The sequence below is a fragment of the Cricetulus griseus genome, chromosome 3 (assembly GCF_003668045.3).
Source record: "Cricetulus griseus strain 17A/GY chromosome 3, alternate assembly CriGri-PICRH-1.0, whole genome shotgun sequence".
In the NCBI taxonomy this organism is placed as follows: Eukaryota; Metazoa; Chordata; class Mammalia; order Rodentia; family Cricetidae; genus Cricetulus; species Cricetulus griseus.
The window spans coordinates 114,894,774-114,914,825 of record NC_048596.1 but is presented as its reverse complement, the minus strand read 5'-3'; the positions used below and the strand labels follow the sequence as shown (position 1 = coordinate 114,914,825).

Below are 20,052 nucleotides of genomic sequence, written 5' to 3'. Positions count from 1 at the left end.
TAGTTATATAACTGTGTGTTGCTCTGACCACTATGATCAGTACTATCTTGTCATTCTGATAGTAACACAGGATTTCTCTGACAGAAGTGTCAAACAAATGCCATGAGCTGTATGTTCACAGAAGGTTTGTGTTAGTGAAAGCATGCCAGTAACTTAAATGTTAAACAGAGAATGGCTAGATGAGTTGTTACATCCATGCTTTGGAGTATTATAGAGCCTTGAAAGCTTAATTATATTGAATAGTTATATAGGTCATATATTTATAATTACATGCAAATGGCATGTTAAGAGACAGAAAAGCCACTTGCAGAGTATTTCTGTGAGGTATGAATCTGCATGTATACGTGCTTCTAAAAGGATACATTTTATACCACCATTGTAGATGTTTCCAGAAACTAGATAATGATAAAATTTGTGACTTTTGAAATACATATTTTTGTACTGTTATAAATCTTTATCAATATGTACATTTTGATATTTTGAAGAAAATAATAAAGATTTATTTCCCTAATGGAGTGATCTGTGGTCCATCCTTCACAGTGTGGTATCTCTGGCACCAAGGGAGGCACTGTGTGGAGTGTGGCCATTTTCATTGACATTAGCCTTTAAACCATTTTTATAATCAAACTAGTTTTGGGACTTTAAAGCACACCAATCCCCAGTGTTTAATATTTCAAGTAATGCTCCTTTAAAAAAAAAAAATGCTACTTCTCCTATTTTAAGGGATCTATTCCCATTCTGGGACCCAGAGACTAGTGTGACAGACCCTACTTACAATTACTATTTTAAAGACGTAAAGAGATTGTACCCTTTCATTTTTCATTCTAATACTGCCTTTTTAACGTGAAGTTTCCTCTAGTGCCAGTGTTAGTTGTTATGCCCAAGTCTGTTTCTACTCATTCTCCCTACCCTTAGCTACTTGATTCAGGTGTTACTTGTGTACCATGAAATTCAGCTACTCCATTTCCTCATCTTTCTGATAGAGACTGTGGGGAAATGGCTTAACAAGTTTTGTTATGTTCTGGCTTTGGAAAGTTTGACCTCAGAATGTTCTAGACACATGCTTCTTTCTAGGTTGTACAGAAACAAATGCAAGCTGCCTTGAGTTGAATTGGAATGACTTATTGAATGTGTGTTAAAAATAACTAGAAATATTTTTATGAAAAGTTGAAGAAATGTAGGAATCTTACTGGAGTGACATTTTATTTGTTATAGTGTCGCATAACCCCTGCTGATCAGAAACTCAGTATTTAGTGGAGGCTATATTTGAACTCCTTATTCTCCTTCTTGTCTCTATCTCCCAAATGTAGCTATTATAGCCATGCAATACCATACTTGCCTGTGTATATAAGGCAGACTGACCACATCAGATCAGTTTTATGAATGTTCCTTTTGGAACTCCACTCTGTCTTCAGGTTTGATTGTCTATTTTCTGTCTATGCTTTTATGCTCTATATTTTTTTTTATAGGTTTGCCTTACTTTCCCAGTCTCCTGTCACTTGCTCTTCTCTGACTCCTTGTTTCTAGTTTTATCTGTTCCTTTCCCTCATTCCTGTGGCTTACTGCTTTGTTTTCTTATGTTTCTGAACATGTAGACTTAAGATGTACCTCAGCTTTTCTTTTTCTGTCAGTCTATTACAGAGGTTTACTCATGGATTGACTTTGCTTCAGCTGGCTGGTCATCTAGTCATACCAGTAAGAACTGGAGTCAATAAATATCAAACATGTTTCTCTGTGAACATTGGCTGATAGCCAGAAGGGACTTTAAGCCAGGGGCTCACCATACTTAGCTTTCCTAATCTACCACAAAAGGATAAGACCTAGGCATACTGATGGACATTTTCTCAGAACTGAATACATTTCCTCTCTGTAGTTGAGAGCGGATTCTCCAGAGTGGTATTTTGTGCTATGAGGGTGGGAGGAAGAGAGGAAGCTGCTGGTGGTTAAAGAAACCCCACGGATTGCTTCTGTCACCCACTTCCCATCCCATTTGATTGCCTTAGTTGGAAATCTTTACTAAATGTTAAGTCCTTTCTCTGGATCTGATGCTGAATGAGATGGATTTTTAGTTTGTGTGTGTATTTTTCATTCTTCCCTTAGATTGAAATAGTAGGCCTTATTCTAATTTGAAAGGATAAGCTTGGAACAATCTAGAAATGATTGAAAAACGTCAGAGTGACCCCAAGTGTCTCATCTTCCAGAGGCCTGTTTCTTCTGTGGAACCTGAAGTCTTCCGTGCTTAGTTAGGCCATCACTTGTTGTAACTTCTAGAAGCATACTGTGAAACATTTCTGTTTCTTACCGATCACGTACGCCCTTATCCAGAGGTTCCATTGGTGTATATTGTCATTTCAAGAATTTGGAAGCACTCTTTCAGTATTTTAAGGTGAAATAATGGCTTTAAATCTTTTAGAGTGCATGTATATAATAAGTATATTCAAATTTTAAACAATTTTAAATTCATGGACTAGTTAGTCTTTGGGTAGCCTCAAAAGGCATATTGCTGAAATTTCTACTTTATAGTCATTTTCAGATATCTGTGAGGAAATATTACCACTGCAGAACATTGCATTTTATTTTACTCAGTCCTTTTTAAATATTTTAAATAAAATTACAAGTTTATCTTTTATTTTGTAAGAACGAATACTGTATTTTGTTATAGGATATTGAGTAAAATATAAGAACGAATGCAAATCACTCTTAATTTTCTTTTTTTTTCAGTTTTTATATGTAATCCACAGAAATTTTATGTGTGCACATGTGTATACACTGAAATAAATATATAGCTTAACCTCCCACTACAGTTCATGGATTCCAACATCAGTTAGATATCATTGTTATGTATGATTTTATTAGTTCTGGACTTATATTGGTATTTACATCTCTGACTGAGACACTCTGGGTGAGACTGGGTGGACTAGAGAGTAAATTTCTCCTATCCACTGTATATTCTCAGTATATCTCCCCCACCCCTAAGGTGAGGGCCAGTATCATTTCGGCTTCATTGCTTGATGCCATAAGAAAATTTGCATTTACAAGAGTTTTAGTAATTTTACAAAATGTTGTCAACTTTAAAAATTGTAGAATTATATGGAGAATAAATTGCAGTGGACTTTAGTTTGTAACTATTTTTCTTTGTAATTGTAGTCATATAGTTACCCCATTACTTGATTAAGTGGGGCACTTGGGGATTTACTTTGATTGGGGAGATGGGAGACACAGCAGCTTTCTGCAAGAGGCCCAGGTTCAGGGTCTTTTCTCTGGGTAAGTGTGGTGACCAGATTCAGAATTCACATGCATGATGGCTTCTGCCCTGTGACTCTGGCTCAACTCTTCAGAGACTGAGCCATAGGGAACTGACTTCCTCTGCTCCCCTGCCAGGCTATACAACACCATAGTGTACCAGATAGTGTTTGCTATCACAGGCTTCCCTTTCCTCCTGCCTGTGTATTAGTCTAGGAGGGAAGGATTACCTTGTTCCTCATTTGACTGAAAGATCAGATTTTATTTCCCCTCTTATAACAATAGATTTTCTTCATTTTGTGAAGCGTGTAGTTGATGTCAAGCTCAAGATAAACCTTGGTGATGGTAGAATTCTGAGCTAGATGTCTCACGCATGGCTTTGTAATCCTCACCGAAACCCTCTGAGGTGGTTATCCTTATTTTACTTATGAGCAAACTGGACTTCAGCAATTAAGAGAGTCTATGAAGGACAGTAGTTTCTAGAATACAGTAGCAGGCCTAGAAACCAAATAATTACATTTCCAGTCTGTTCACTTAGATCAGGAGTCTGTTGGGAACTAGGCTAGGCCCCAGCTAATTCTTCCTGAAGCTTCACTCCTTTCCACCACAGATTTTCTGGGATTACTTTTGGACATCTTGTGGCCAGCATTACCCACAGCCCTGTTGTCCTTGGTCACTGCCCAAGATGTAAGCCACATGGCCCAGCCTCTCTTATGGTTTTATATCCATATTTCTTTTTGACTCTAACACCTCCCTCAACCTCCTACTATTCCTTCCTTACCAAAACTTCCTCTGCAGACTTCCCAAGACAAACATCAGCACACCCTCACCATCTCTAATGACATTCCCTCTTCCTCGTTCTCACCACACTGTTCTCCTTCTGTTTCTTTCATGTTCCATGTCTCTGAGTTACGGCATGGGGGTTGCCATTCTTGCCCAGATTCTCACTACAGTGCTAATTCTGTCGTATTTTAAATCCCCTCCAAGATGCATACCATTCAGTTGCTCCTTTTTCTGAGTATTATGAACTCCTAAAGGCTCCCAATATACTGGCGATTTGACACCTGATGCCTAATTTTCTTTTTCATGAGACTTTTTCAAGGTGGCTTTTACCACCCCCTAAAATAACCTCTCTTGGGGATTGGCCTTTCAGTAACAAGGCATTTTAGTTTTCTGCTTCCTTGCCTGCTGCCACAGGCGGCTGTCTGTATTTCAGCATCACTGGGAACTGACCATCTTTGACATTTCAAATATAAATATTTGTGGTTGAGCCTGGTAGGGCACATGTCTCCCACCTACTCTGGAAGCTGTATACAGCAGGATCACTTGAGCCTATGAGTTTGAGAACAGCCTGCACAACATAGATCTCATCTCAGTAACAGAAAGTTCAATATGTTACCAACCAAGAAGTTAAAAATGTACTCAGTCAATAACAACTATCAAATTTCAGTACTCCCTTCCTTGCTACCCTTGTCCTTTCCTGCTCTTCTGCCCACATGGTGAGGTACCCAGTTTTTATTTCATAAGACTATGAGTTTGTCAAGCCCCAATAACCCCCTTTACTTGCTCTCTGCCTTCTACAGCACAGGGGTGTCACTTGGCCAACAGCCTTTCCAGCATCTGCCTCCAGCATTCCTTTTTGCTCCTTAACCCTCTGTATCACTCCCCCAACAAAAGTCCATCTTGATAAAGTGTGTTCTACACTTCTTCCTTTTCAGACTTGCAGGCCAATTGACTCCCTCTTCCTAGGAGGTCTCCCCATTCTCTCCAACAGCTATCTGAAACCTTGTGGCAATTTTCAACATACCCCTCACACTCCTTTCCACAGTATCTCTGTATTGCAGAGGGATTCATGCCCCATTTAGAGTTTTTCATCTGTATCTTTATCTTCTCCCAGTTGTGGCCTTTAAGTCTGCCTTGCTGCAGTCATATATGCACATAGTTCTTTCTCTACCTGAGGTCTCCCTTCGTTTTACTCCCTGACCCGAGTTTAGTACTACTACTATTCTCTAAATTGCTCTGATAGGCCCTGCATTTATAGTAATGACACACACCAGCAAGATGAGATTTGCAAGATTGGACTTCAGTCTCTGACTCCCCTTCCAGGGTGATGTAGCAGAGTAAGATACCAGCAAGTAAAGAGCCATGATCATGTGGAGTTATAAATCAAGGAGCTGCTTGATTTATACCAGAGCAACAGACCTCTGAAGAGAGGTCTCTGTGATGTGGAAGTTCAGGGTGTGACCACAACTGGTGTGGACTGGGATAATACTGAAGAAAAGCAAAGTGAATGAAGTAAATCATAAGCAGCATGGTTTGTGTCCAGAGAGGGCTTTTGGATGGCTTTATACAGCAAAAGCAAAGCCTCATTTGTTCATTACTTCAAGTCTCCAATCTCTACTCCCAAAACCTCAGTCTGATACTCACTCCATCTGAGTCTGCACCACACTTCTTGGATGACCCCAGTTATCTCGCAGGGTTCTCCACTTCAGAATGCCTGAAAACAAGGCCATGGAACTTTTGGCCCTGAATGCATTGGCAGGGATGAGTTTAAGAAATTTCGATTATATATAAATACATATGATGTCTACAAATAGAAGATAGAGTGCATCTTATGTTTTATAATTCTATTACATAATAAGCTGTGTTAGATTTCTGTTGCATTTACTACCTGACATAATGAACTTAAAGAAGAAAGGTTTATTTTGGCTCAGGAATTTGGAAGCTTTGGTCCATGCTTATTTGGCTGTGGTTGAGAGCCTATCAGGAATGGGCTGTCTCACTAGGAAGTGAGAGAGAAAAAGGAGACTGGAGTGTCACCAGCCCCTTGGAGGACACTTGCTGGGTGACTTAAGACTTACCTTCGGCCCCACCCTTTATGGGTTCCACTGCTTCCTGGTAAAGCCAAGCTGATGACTAAGGACTTAGAGAGATATGCCAGATCTTTTAAACTACAGAGGAAATCTATTAGTTGATTTGTCATGTAACTTTATGCACTGATTTAAAATCTCCAAGGATGGTAAAATAGAGACAGAGTATCTTGTGGAGGGACACCTGCAAGTCACTCTGCAGCTGCCATGTAATTGACATACATAGTTGTCACTGTGATGTCTTCAGGAATGTGCCCCAGATAACTCAGTTTCTGCTATTTCGATCAGTTAGATTCAGTATTCATTTTCTAATACACGGACATAGAAAAAAGATACTTACACAAAGTTTAGATCTTCGTCTGAATGGTGAGTTCTCCCTTGTTGAGGAACGTTATCTCCTGAGCCTTTTTCCTGTGCTCCAGTGATCACCTGTCATGTTCTGGAAGTGACTGCTGAGTTCCTTGTAAGTTCTGTCCACAGAGGAGCTTTTAGCCGGGTGCTGGTGACAACTCAGTACTGCTGGAACAATTACCCATACCCTCTAAAAGTGAAGAGTATGGCAGAGGGTGTCCCCACTATTCCATTAGCAGAAATTGAGATTTCTACCATAATCAGCTTCGGATTGTTTCGCTTTCTTTTTCTCAGTCACCGGGAGCATAAAAAAAAAAAAAAAAAGCTTATCTTTTTAAGGTGCTGCTTGGCTTGTTAGATCAGTCCCCTGACATGGGAAGGCAGCAAGGTGCCTGTCTTTGAATGCTGCAGCAGGGATCACTGTTACACATTGGAAAGCCCCCACCGCCCTCCTGTCACTTGACACTTCTCTAGCAGCATCAGAGAGCTAAGGAGGAAGGATTACAATTCAGATTGGAGAGATCATTCAGCACGCATACAAAGCTTTTCATTTGTAATTAAAAATTAGCTCTCAATATAAAAGTAACCTGGGTGGTGTTAGCGCATGCCTTTAATCCCAACACTCAGGAGGCAGAGGCATGCAGATCTCTGTGAGTTTGAGGCCAGCCTGGTCTGCAAAGCTACACATAGAAACCCTGTCTTGAAAAATCTGTGTGTGTGTGTGTGTGTGTGTGTGTGTGTGTGTGTGTGTGTGTGTGTGTGTGTGTGTGTGTAGAGAATCAGAAGTTCAAGTCTCTCCTTGGCTGCGTAGCATGTTCAAGCCCAGCCTGAAACACATTAGATCTTGTCCTTCCTGTTATGTGTGTATGTATAAGTACTGTAACATTTTTTTGTGTTTTTAAAAGTTTGACCTTCATCCACACTTTAGTAGAAGACATTTGATAAATAAGCTTTTAAAAAAGCAGCTGTGCTTGTGGACTTCTCTCTAAAGGGTGTGGGACTTCTTTTCCCCTGCCTTTAAAACTCAGTTTGAAGTTACTTTGAAAAACTTAGAATGGAAAGGGCAGCAGAAGAGGAGTTGGAAGGTCTGGCTCTCAGCACAGCCCTGCGGGCATTGGCTGTTAACTGGCTGCAGCTCTGCCTCCTCACCATTCAATGTATGTGAGAAACTTCAGCATCAGCAGACTGATGTGCTAGTTTATCACAGGCCATCTTTGGACATTTAATATGTTCACATGCTGTGTGCTGTGAGGCTACCTGTATTGTCCTAATTTATTTGTTCATATTTTGTTATTTTTCAGATTATAAATTTTTCTAATAAACACTTGGTATGTCACTAGCTTTCTATGCCCTTTTAGAACTGAATCTGGCCCCTTGAGTGAACTTCCCAAGATCTGGAATTGGATGCATAATCAGGCAGACATAGCTAGGTGTGTGATCCTTTCTCTCAGAGTTGCTAGAAGGCCTGGGGTTCCACTGAAGAGTAAGATCAGAGGTGGCTGTGTAACTTCATGTTTTGAATCTATGAAGAAGCTGGCAGAGGCACAGGTTCTGAGACTTCTTATCCAAGGATGGGGAAGTGCTTGTTAATTAGCTGACCCTTGAGTCTGGAGTTTGGCAAATGAACAAGCATGCCTAGTGCCCTACCTGCAAAATACAATGTAGGACACAGACATGGCAGACTGTTAGGTACACTGGTGTGTGACTTTGCGTGACTCTTATTTTTGAGGGCTTTAGGATGTTTATGCAGTGAAGAGTTAGGCTGAGAGGATGCTGAGTGGTCCCAGGTTTCTCAGCTTTGTGTGCCAGGATCCTGCACCATGCTAGACGTGCTCAATTTCCTGTGGCTTATTTGGTTGAAACCATGGTACTTAATCTAAGATGATGACTGGAACCAGGCCTAAAAGAGCTGGCAGTAAAAGGCTTTGTTAAGACCCAGTGGGCCATTGGGCCAAGGCCCTGCTAAATAGTGTTTCCTTGGCAATGGGAAGCCTTGTGTGGTGGGTTCAGCGGAGCTCTAAAAATTTGAAAGCTCTTTGAAAATTTGCCTGAGAAGACTGTGAGGCAAGGGGAGCGAGCAGTGGTGCTGGGGAAAGCAATCTGTTGCTAACCAAAAGCACCAAAACTCCAGTGTGCTCTGGGATTCTTTTTTGGAGCCCAGCTTCTTAAATTGTAGCTTATGACCCCATATGAGATGATGCAACTAAATATGGAAGAAGTGAAAAATTTGGTAATAGCAGTGAGGCTCCTGACTGCATACCAAGAATTAATTCAGAGTCAAAAAGTAAGAAATCCAAAGAGCTTATGCCAACACTCACTTGTGTTGCTGCATCACTGCAGCTTTGACTCGTAGCACACAGTGTGTGCTTTGGCCGTGCAAGCTGTTATGTCACACACTTGTCAACAAATGCTGCCCCCAGTGCTTCAGCTCAGATCAGAGACTGTTGTTCTATGTTATGAATTCTAGTATTTTTGCTGAACACACGAAGTTGTCTGCTTTCATGCATTAATTAACAGATTAATTACCGAAAAAATTAAAGCAGATTAGTTAATTAAAATCAAATTATTGATTGAATCAAATTATTCATTTAGTTATATAATTTTAATTAATTAAAAATAAATTATTTACAGAAAACTTCCCTCATGAAAGTATCAAATCAGTATGTTTTTAGATCACATTATATTAGAAGTTTTAACTTTAAATATCACTGTTTAAGATATGACTTAGGTTTCCTAAAAAAATTGTTTCATAAGTGTTGGCTTGGGATTTAGATAGAACTCCTGTTTCTGACATTTTATAGCAGTCATTTATATGAAGTAATATTCTCAGCAATGACCGTTATAAAATCAAAATATTGATTCAGTTCTGAAAAAAAACATTGAACATGCTATGTGTCCTGAACTATCCAGTATTCACCCAAGATTTAATCAGTACATTATCTCATTAGTTTGCACATTTGTTTTGATTGTTAATACCTAGTAAAGGTCTATGAATTTTAAAGAATTGTTGTAAATTGGTTTATGAGTTCTTGTCGTTAAATGTTTGGTATGTACATCCCACTTATGTGTGTGTATACTGGAGGAGGTGTAAACATACTTTGGGTGAAAAGGGATGCTGAATGGAAGGTTGAGGTAGGTAACTGGAAAGCATAGGAAGTCAGATCCTAGTAATCCAGCAGCTTAACTGTTAGTGGAGTCTTGGCATGTGGAGGGTAGCGTGCTGTCCGAGTTAATGGTTGAAGGTGTGGTCTCTGAAACTGAATGGTTTTTATTTACAACTCTCAGCTTCTGTTTATTCATTTAGACACAGTTTAGCCCTACAATCCTTGAACTCGAGATCCCCTTGCCTAATCCTCTCGAGTTACAGGTATGTGCCACCCCACCTCTGCCATTTCGATTGTGAGGCAGGCTCAGAGTGAGCTTCTAGCTGCCTGTCCTAGAGATAGGTATTTTCATGTGCTCTTGTATTCAGCTCTGTGAAAGGGGGGCTAATATTGGCTTCTACTGTGGAGGACTGAAAAGAACATTATAGACTTAGAACAATGGCAGGAACAGATAGGTGAGCCATAGATTTTAGCTCTGGCTATGTTACTGCTGTGGTTCTTTATCTTTGTCATGTCACATTATATTCCAGAATTATATTCCAGAAAAGTTTTTATATGATCCATAGATTGTACCAATTAGCCTTGTATTAATTCTTTAACATGTTGCGGTTAGTAAACACAAGAGGAACAAAAGTAAAGTATTTATGTCTGAGTAGTCAAGTGATTAATTTGACTTTAAAATTGTACAGATTTGGCAGTAATGGGGGTTAAGTGCAGTATTCTGTAGTATGATTATTGTTCGAATGATATACTGAATTATGTCATTGTTAATGACCAATTGTCCTGGTGTGCCTGGGGCTTTGATGGGATGTGAATTTTAGTGCTAAAACCATACAGATACAGACGGATGGCCCCCACACTTTTGAGTTTATGCTTGTTGGGAATATTAAATTGCACACTGTGCACTACCTGGCCCATAATACCTGCTCCTCATAGTTTTGTGCAGTTTAGATTTGAGTCTCACTGTTGTTTTTACAGATTCATACAGTACTCCTTGAAAAAGTATAGGAGGAGTTTGAATTTGGTAACTGCTTAATGTTTTAAATAGGCATTTGAGGCCCCTTTGAAGAGCTGCTACTCCTGAGCCCTTAGGCATTAGCTTCTTTCCATCTCAAAAAACTAATAATTAAAATGAGAACAGAGCTATTCATCTCATAGGGATAGTTTAATAATCTAGTATATGTTAGTTGCATTAAAAGTCTTTAGCACAGTACCACATATACACTAAGCTCTTAATGAAGTTCTTTAATGTTCTCTGTAGAGACGGTTTGGATTCCACATGTGCAGTGGTGAAGTTGGAATGATAGCCGATGATTGAGGCTTTGGCTGCTGTACCTTTGATCAATCTTGTCATCTTTTCAAGTCCCCAGGGAAGAGGCTTGCTTGTCTGCACAGCTGAAAATGTGTCTTCAAATTTCATTTCAGGTAATGAGGAGTACCTGATTAATCTGATAGACTCTCCTGGCCATGTGGATTTCTCCTCAGAAGTATCAACAGCGGTTCGCATTTGTGATGGATGCATCATTGTGGTGGATGCCGTGGAGGGCGTCTGTCCACAGGTGAGTTCTATGATCCAAAATGGTCTTATGTTTGACTGGTTGAGGAGGGTATAAAAGAGGAGACACTGTTGATTGCTGTGTGCAATCTGGCAATGTTCCAGACTCTGGTTTATCACCAGAGTCTCAATGAGATCGTAAGAGATAGGGGCCACACTTTAATAGACATAGGCCTTTTTAGAAGAAAGACTTTAGCAAAAACACAAGAATGCTGAGTTTGTGAGGGATCTGGGGGCTCTAGAAGGCTGTTGATTGCACTGTATGGAGCTAGTTCTCCCCTAGACAGGACAGTTGTCTTCTACTGGAGTCTCAGGACACACACACAAACACAAACACGCACGCACGTGCATCCTTCCTACTTAAGGAGTTTTTCTACTATTCTACATCCTTAATCCAGTGTTTTATTCTTAACAAAGTTAGAATTTTCCATTAAGGCCAGAGTCAACATGTAGCCCCCTACCCCCCCGTGGCAGTAAAACTTAGAAAGGCTAGTTCATTTCTCACAAAGTTGCATCTCATCTTAAAAAACAAGCAAGCAAAACAAAAATCCAAAATCCAAAGTCAATTTTGAATTCTCTTTAGTATATATGTTTTCTTTTAATGCTTTAAAAAAAGAATAATAAATGGTTTAATTTTTTGAATGGAAGAAGTTTATTCCAGGAAGATGTGCTCTGATTACCATATATCCCCTATGTATGTTCCCACGAGGCACAGGGGTCTCAACTTGAGAAGTACAGCCTTATCCTATGCAGTGTCTGCTGCATCTGACAGGATGGGTGAAGTGAAGACACCTGACTAGGACAGCAGAATAGTGGCCATGTGAAAGACCTTGGGACCTAGGGGGCGAGTCCCTTCTGGGACTGTTGTATCTCTTACCTATATGCTAATTCTTTTTTTTTTTATTTGAATTAGAAACAAGATTGTTTTACATGACAATCCCAGTTCCCTCTCCCTCTCCCTCTCCCTCCCCTCTTCCCCTACCATCCTCCCCAACTAAAATCCTGCCTATCACATATCCTTTCTGCTCCCCCTGGATGGTTAGGCCTTCCAGTGGGTGTCATCAGAGTCTATCGTATCCTTTGGGATAGGGCCTAGGCCCACCCCCGTGTGTCTTGGGTCAGGGAGTATTCCTCTATATGGAATGGACTCCCAAAGTCCACACCTACCTATATGCTAATTCTTTAAATTTGTGTGTGTGTGCTTGCAGAATGCCTGGTAAACATGTATGTATGTGTATATTAGTCCAAGTGGTTATAATGCAACCTGAGAATGGGCTGGTTATTGAGATTTTCTTATGTGTCTTAGTCTTTACAGATCATGAGGGGTTTTTGCTTTGTTTTTATCAGACACAGGCAGTTCTTCGACAAGCCTGGCTTGAAAACATCCGTCCTGTTTTAGTGATTAATAAGCTAGATCGCCTGATAGTGGAGCTAAAATTCACCCCACAAGAGGCCTACTCTCACCTCAAGAATATTTTAGAACAGGTAAGTATTCTTCAGTACTTTAAAAACACATGGAAAGACTGTAAGAAAGTGTGGAATATGAGGTGGTACTAGGGGAAATATATTTATTTTAAAGTTTATCACTTAAGATTCCTGTCTATTGGAGTCACCAGCTATGCAGAGGGGGCAGAACTGGTGTGCTCTTTGTAGTTACTTCTGTTTCCCAGAACCCGTCAGTGTCAGGCTTGAACTGTAAGTTCTCATGTTTAAAAATCTATAGTTTAGTTCTTAAGTGAAGTGGAATTAAGAGGCAGCATGGCATTTTTGTTTTTAGGTGAAAATTTGTTTATGCATTGATTTGTTTATTTAGCAAACATTTGTGCAGATATATGCTGTACCAAATGTCCATCATATGTTACAGATGATAAGTATAGGATGGGCACACCAGAGCCCCTGTTTTCCAGAGTTTCCAGTATAGTGAGTGGGACAGGCCATTGAGACATTTGAGAGCACCCAGGTACCCCCATATGGTTTCAGAGCCCAGAAGAGAGCTACTCAACTCAGGCTGAGCCAGAAAGAAGACAGTCTCACAGTGAGATCGTGAGATGAAGGAACCACAAGTGTTCACCGAGTTGAAAGTTAGAGGAAGAACATTTACAGGAGATAAAACAAATATGCAAATTCACAAAGCCAGAAAAAGTATGGGCATTGTTTCCATTTAGGAAATTATTTGTTATAGCTGAAGAATTAAGAGGTCATGATATGAAGTGATAAGAAATGGGACCTGGCAGAAAAAAAAAAAAAACGCCCAAAAAACAGTGTAAGCTTTACATTTTAGCGAGGCTTTTGTCATACAAAGGAATATAAACTTTGTGAAGATCAGCATGGATATTTCTTTGCTAAAGGGAGTATGTAGGGCATTGAGAGGGAATGGGTGGACAGTCTAGTTCCCTGCACAATAGGACGAGCTATAGACATTTCCTCCCTTGCAGAAACACTGAGGAAGTGCGCTCACCATGAGGAGTGGCAAGAGAAGAGGCAGAGGGGTTTGTAGATGTAAACAGGGCATAAGGTGGGCTCTGGGGGCCTTGTGGCAATGCTGAGTAGCAGGCTCCATTTTTCACTCTGAGGTAGGAAACGAGATTACTTATCTGAGACTAGACACTGGGAAGATAGTTAGAGAGTGCTAGCAACTCGAAACAGCTGATACAGGAAACGGGAGAAGGACTGATTAAAGTTTGGGGGTTTGGTCTGAATGAGTTTTTAGTGAAACTTCCCAGGATTAAAATAATCCACACAGATGGCCCTTCAGAAGCCACATTAGAAGCCGTAGGTTGGTTGGAATTTGAAAGAATAGGTTAGTATGTGTAAGTTGTTTGTTGATTATAATGTCACCTCCAGTGAGCTCAAACTCAACAGTGGTTCTAGCCTTAGGAAAGGTTAGACAGTGTGTTCCTTCCCACCTCTGTCCTAAGCATATGAATGACACTTTGCCATTTCGCCATCTCTCCTAGATTAACGCACTTACAGGAACTCTTTTTACTTCTAAAGTCCTAGAAGAAAGGGCAGAGAGAGAGACAGACTCCCAGGTGAAGACACAGTCTGAACAAGGAGATCAAGTGTACGACTGGAGCACTGGTTTGGAGGATGCTGACGACTCTCAGCTGTACTTCTCCCCAGAGCAGGGCAATGTGGTGTTTACCAGTGCAATAGATGGCTGGGGCTTTGGGTAAGCCATTCTTCATCTCTGCCTCTTGGTAATTGTAGACCATTGGTGTTTCAACTCTGTTTTAGTGTAACTGTAATTTCATATTGTTATGAGAAGTAATACAGAGTTAGGCTTTATCCTCTGCTCAGTGTCCTGTCTTGACCCATGCTTACATTGTGGAAAATGGTAAGATGATCTCGCTTTCAGGACAGTAGCATGGACATGGTCAAGCTAGAGAATATTTTATCCTCATGAAACTTCCACATGATACCCTGTGTAGATACATCTGCTTTACCCCAAGCCCTGTGTGACCAAAACTGAAGTCATTAATGTCCTTCATTTCTGTAATTTGCCATTTTAAGAATGTTAGAAAAATTAAATCAGGACAGTATGCTATAGAAATGGAGCCAAATAACTTGAACCCTTTTTCAATTTCTTTTTTACTCAACATAATTTTCTAGATAATAATACAAATTGTTTCGTATATTAAAGCTTGAATCATCCTTATCTGAAATGCTTAGAACCAGAAATGTTTCATAGTTACAATTTTTTTTTTTAATATTTACATGTACACAAAGCATCTTGGGGATGGGACTGAAGCCATACTCCAGTATTCACTTACATTATACAGGCATGGTCAGAAGGTAACTTAACCCAGCATGTAAGTGCACCCATGCTTTGACTGATGCTGAACATAAAAGCACTTGGGGAATTTTCTACTTATGGTGTTGTGTTAGTGCTTAAAAAGTTTTAGATTTTAGATTTTTGGATTAGGTGTGTTCAGCCTGTAATAGTTGCCTCCCCCCATAGTATCCTACTTTATACATTTACCACAATTTATCCACTAAAGAACTTTTGGATTTTTTCCAGTTAGGAGCCATTATAAGTGTATATGTATGCCAGGCAAGCACTCTATCAACTAAGTTACATTCCCAGCCAGTACATTGTAAAGAAATTTGTAAAGAAATTACCAAATAGCTTTCTGAAGGACTTCTCTCGTTTACATTACCACAACAGTGCCCACATGGTGTGCTTCATGATTTGGTGTCATTTTGTTTTTATGCATCTCTTCCTGTCCATTTTGTGTAGTTGTGTTTCTGCAGCTGAGTTTTGAAAGCTCTTTGTAAATTTATAGGGGTTAAGCCTTTGTCTTATGTCTGCTTTGAAACTATTTCTCCTGGTCTGTGGTTTTGCATCCTCTTGGCTGTGGCTTTTATGGAACAAAGATTTTAATTTAGGTGAATCAGTGTCTTAGTTGGGGTTTTTATTGCTATGAAGAGACACCATGACCACGGTAACTCTTATAAAGAAAACATTTAATTGGGGTGACTCAGTTACAGTTTCAGAAGTCTGTCTGTTATTATCATGATGGGGAGCATGGCGGCATGCAGGCAGATGTGGTGCTGGCTATATCTTCACTAGAAGGTAGCAGGAAGTCAGCTGTCTCATTGGGCGGTATCCTGAGCATAGGAAACTTAAAGCCTGCCCCCACAGTGATACAGTTCCTCCAACAAGGCCATATCCATTCCAACAAAGCCACACTTCCTAATAAGTGCCACTCCCTATGAGATTCTGGGGCCACTTACATTCAAACTATCATAATCAGTTTACCACTTTTTCTGAGTTTTACATTTCAAATCAAGTTCAATAACTGTTTGCCTACCTGAAGACCCTGAAGATTTTCTTTCCTTTTTAAATGTTTTTATTCACATATATTAATTATGCACAATGGGTTTCATTATGACATTTTCATACATGTACCACCCTCTCTTGTCCCACTCCCTCCCCCATTACCCCCTTTCTCACTAGCCTCTGTTCCACTTTCATGTCTCTTATGGCTTTCTTGTTTTGAGTTAATAACTTGGTGTACAATATGTGGTTTGGGTTGAAGTTGACTACTTTTTTATTCTCGTGCCATTGTTGAAAGGCTGTCCCTCCATTGAGTTTCTGTTGTACCTTTGCCAGAGCCTCTTGAACTATTCTTCCACTCTAACCTTAGTTTAGTTCCTCTCTTGGCAGTTTCTTGTGTGTTTTAAAGCTTTTGTTCATCAACAAGCAAGTACACTTATTTTTCTTTTAATGCTAACAGATTAATATGGAAAAAAGGCCGTGTTAAGTATATACATATGCTAGGTATTGAGTTATTCACTGTATTTGAGTTATTTGGTTGAATTCTCACAACAATTTTTGTAACTCATCCTGTTATCTAAGGCACTGAGAATTTGTTCAGCTTTGCTCAGCTACTAAGAGACAGAGCTGACATTAACATTAAAGTCAACCTTACTCGGCCATTTTTTTTAAAGCTGTGGTACTTCTCTTAGCTCTTCCCTGGGGGTTAGAGACCTAACCCCTACTATGTGCACACTGTGGCCATTTTTATCAAATTATAGATTATAGATACCTTAGTTCTTATGCCTGAAAGGCTGTGGCAAATCTAAATAAATATAGGCAGGAGTATATAGAGAGAATGGGGATTATGAACCTTTCCCCACGTGGTGTTGTCACATTCTGAAAAATAAAATTGGACTAAAATGATTTCTAATAATTTTTTTTCTAACTAAAAAGTACCATAGCTAGGCATAGTAGCTCATACCTGTAGTGGGGCACTTCAGCAGGGTGAGGCAGAAGGATTGAGAGTTTTAGCGGAGTATGAGCTAGCTGCATAGTGAGTTCTAGGTCAATATAAATATAGCCAAACACTATCTCAAAAAAAGAGAAAAAAGTAACATACATTCAGTTATATTTCAGTCTCAGCCTTGTTAATATAGTTTGTGAGCATTCTGCTAGTGAACCACAAGGTGGAGGGCTTGTCCATAAGAATGATTTTCATAATTTCATGTTTCATCCTAACTTGAGCTCAGTCTTACAAATTGGAAGAAATTCGATGTGGGTGGAGAAGGAGTGGGGTCTTGAATAGAGTAAGAGTAACTTCTGTATCCCACTCAGATTTCTCCACTTTTAGGTGTTACTAGTCAGCAATCTCTGTGTTAGACAGGGTCCAATATATTGATGGATGGACTCATGCCTGTTCCCAACAAGGTTAAGTTAGTTGAGGAGAAAATGCTGGTGGAAATGAAAGCCATGCAGACCTCATCCTTCCAGTTATCTTCTGTAGTCAGTGGGTAGGGAAAGTTGACAGCTACATGTATCACAAAAGGTAGAAATAAGTACATTTAAAAAGGTTACAAGATGCCAGGTGATAGTAGCACACACGCCTTTAATCCCAGCACTTGCAGGACAGAGGCAGGTGGATCTCTGTGAGTTCAAGGCCAGCCTGGTTTACAAAGTGAGTTCCAGGACAACTAGGACTGTTATACAGAGAAACCCTGTCTTGAAAAACCAAACAACAACAAAAAGAGGTTAGAAGCTGGTTCTGTGTTGTACAGTGCAATACTATTTAGTATGGTTAAGAGTTGAAACGAGGTCTGCTTCCTTAATGTGACCTTTTAATCAGTCCTCATCCAGAAGGCTGCTCTGGGTGAGAATACTTGGAGATCTTAAGTACCTATTTTAGGTTTACAGGATGGAGGCCACCACCTATAGAATAGAAACAGAAGAAGAGACAGTGAAAAAACCCTTTCTAATGTTTTACTTGTCTTTGTGTGCCAAATCCTAGATTTCTGTAATGAATAATCACTGAGGTCTTGGAGGGCAAGGGATGTGTGGCTCAATCACTCTCTACAATGGAGTTGTCAGTCAGTGAGGCAGAGGGTTATAGAATTTTGGAATATGTTCAGAAGGTGTTCATGGGAGCTAATTTGAAATTATTTTGTAGAGGAAATTAATTAGAATTCAAGACTGAAGAAATTGTGTTAGAAACAATTATTTTACAGGCTGGAGAGATGGCTCAGAGGTTAAGATCACCGACTGCTCTTCCAGAGGTCCTGAGTTCAATTCCCAGCAACCACATGTTGCCTCACAACCATCTGTAATGAGATCTGGTGCCCTCTTCTGGTGTGTAGATATACACAGAAGCAGAATGTTGTATAGATAATAAATAAATCAAAAAAAAAGAAAGAAAGAAAGAAAGAAAGAAAGAAAGAAAGAAAGAAACACTATTTTACGAGTATAACTAACTATTCTATCCATAGTGGCACCTTTTTCTGAGCCACTGCCTGAAAACATTAGCGTTTCTCTTTCCTATTGTAATTGTTGACTGCAGCTTCTTAATAATTTATCACTTAACTCATTTAACATTAACCCCTGGGTTTCAGGAAAACCACCTAGCAGACATGGGAAGAATTGTCCACAGGTGACTGTGTATTTGTGAGTTCTAGGACAGCTAGAGCTACACAGAGAAACCCTGTCTTGAAAAACAAAAAACAAAAATTGTCTGCAGTGTTGGTAACTTTGGATTCCTTCCCCAGTAAGGAGAATGGCAGGTTTCTGACTCTTCCTCCTCTTCCTTTTGTAAAATGAATTAAAAACAAACAAAATAACCCTGCAGATTTGGGTTCACAACAAAATTGAAAGGAACGTACAAATTTCACTCTCATCCATATATAGATTTACTATGACCGTTATCTTTCACCAATGCAGTTCATTGGTTGTGTCTGGTGAACACACACTGACATATCTTTGTCACTCAAAGACCCTTGTGGAGTTCACTTTCGGGGCTGTACCCTGTATTATCATACCATATAGAATAGTTTGACTTCTCCAGAAATTAACAGTAAATAATAATACAGATTTTGGAGAAATTAACCTACTTGAAAAATTTTTAAAAAAACCCACACACAAAAGAAAACTTCTACTAAATAAGTAACTGTTGGATCAAATAGAAAAAGAAGTTTACACAGTAAACTTACACAGTCTTCATTCCTACCTCTCTCTAACCACTGGCAACCAATGGTTTTTTAACTCTCACATAGTTTAGACTTTTTAAAATGCTGCATAGTAAAGTCAGCATGTAGCTTTTGCTGGTTGGACTCATTCAGTTCGCAATGAACACTTACATTGCCTCCACATATTTCTGCTTAGTGCTGAGTTGTATTCCCTCCTCTGATTGCACTACAGTTTTTCTGTTGACTTGCTTAAAGGACACTTTGCTTGCTTGCTTCAAAATTTGGAAATTGTGAATTGAACTGTTATAAACATCCATGTGCATATTTTTATGGACATATGCTTTCAGTTTATGTGAATACTTAAATGCCATTTCTACATCACACATAAGAATGTTTAGACATTTAAGAAACCACCATACTGCCTTCCAAAGAGGCTGTACTACCAGTAATGAATGGAATAACTGTTGTTCTACGCCCATGTCAGCATTTCATGGTGTCATTGTTCTGGATTTAGGCCATACTGAAATACATGTAGCACTACATTTTCCTGATGGCAGAATGCAAAGTAAGATTATAGACTTATTTTGCTGTCTGTCTTCTTTGTGAGACTGCTGGCATGTAGAAAAACACTGTTTATGCTAGCTTTGCATGCAGTCTTGCTTTAGTTGGTTATTAGCTCCACTAACAGTTTTGTTGATTCTTTTGAATTTTTCTGTTTTTTTAAAATCTTTTTAAATTTAATTTAGAAACAATCTATTTTACATATCAATCCCAGTTCTCTCCCATCCTACTATGACCCCCACCAACCCCCCATCCACTCCCCAGGGAGGGTGAGGCTTTCCCTGGAGGATCATCAAAGTCTGTCTAGCTCAGTCAGTAGAGCATGAGACTCTTGAATATTTATTTATTTATTTATTTATTTATTTATTTATTTATTTGGTTTTTCAAGACAGGGTTTCTCTGTGTAGCTTTGAAGCCTATCCTGGCACTCACT

At 39.5% G+C, this 20,052-nt stretch overlaps 1 protein-coding gene across 2 annotated transcripts in view; it reads left to right on the top strand.

Annotated features, from left to right (window-relative positions):
• Efl1 (elongation factor like GTPase 1) overlaps positions 1 to 20,052 on the top strand; it is a 118,105-nt gene that overhangs the window by 9,382 nt on the left and 88,671 nt on the right. For both annotated transcript variants that reach the window (XM_027407550.1, XM_027407549.1), the window contains exons 5-7: positions 10,994 to 11,127; positions 12,471 to 12,608; positions 14,081 to 14,295. In XM_027407550.1, coding sequence (XP_027263351.1) covers positions 10,994 to 11,127; positions 12,471 to 12,608; positions 14,081 to 14,295 — 487 coding nt within the window. The remainder of the gene's footprint in view (positions 1 to 10,993; positions 11,128 to 12,470; positions 12,609 to 14,080; positions 14,296 to 20,052) is intronic.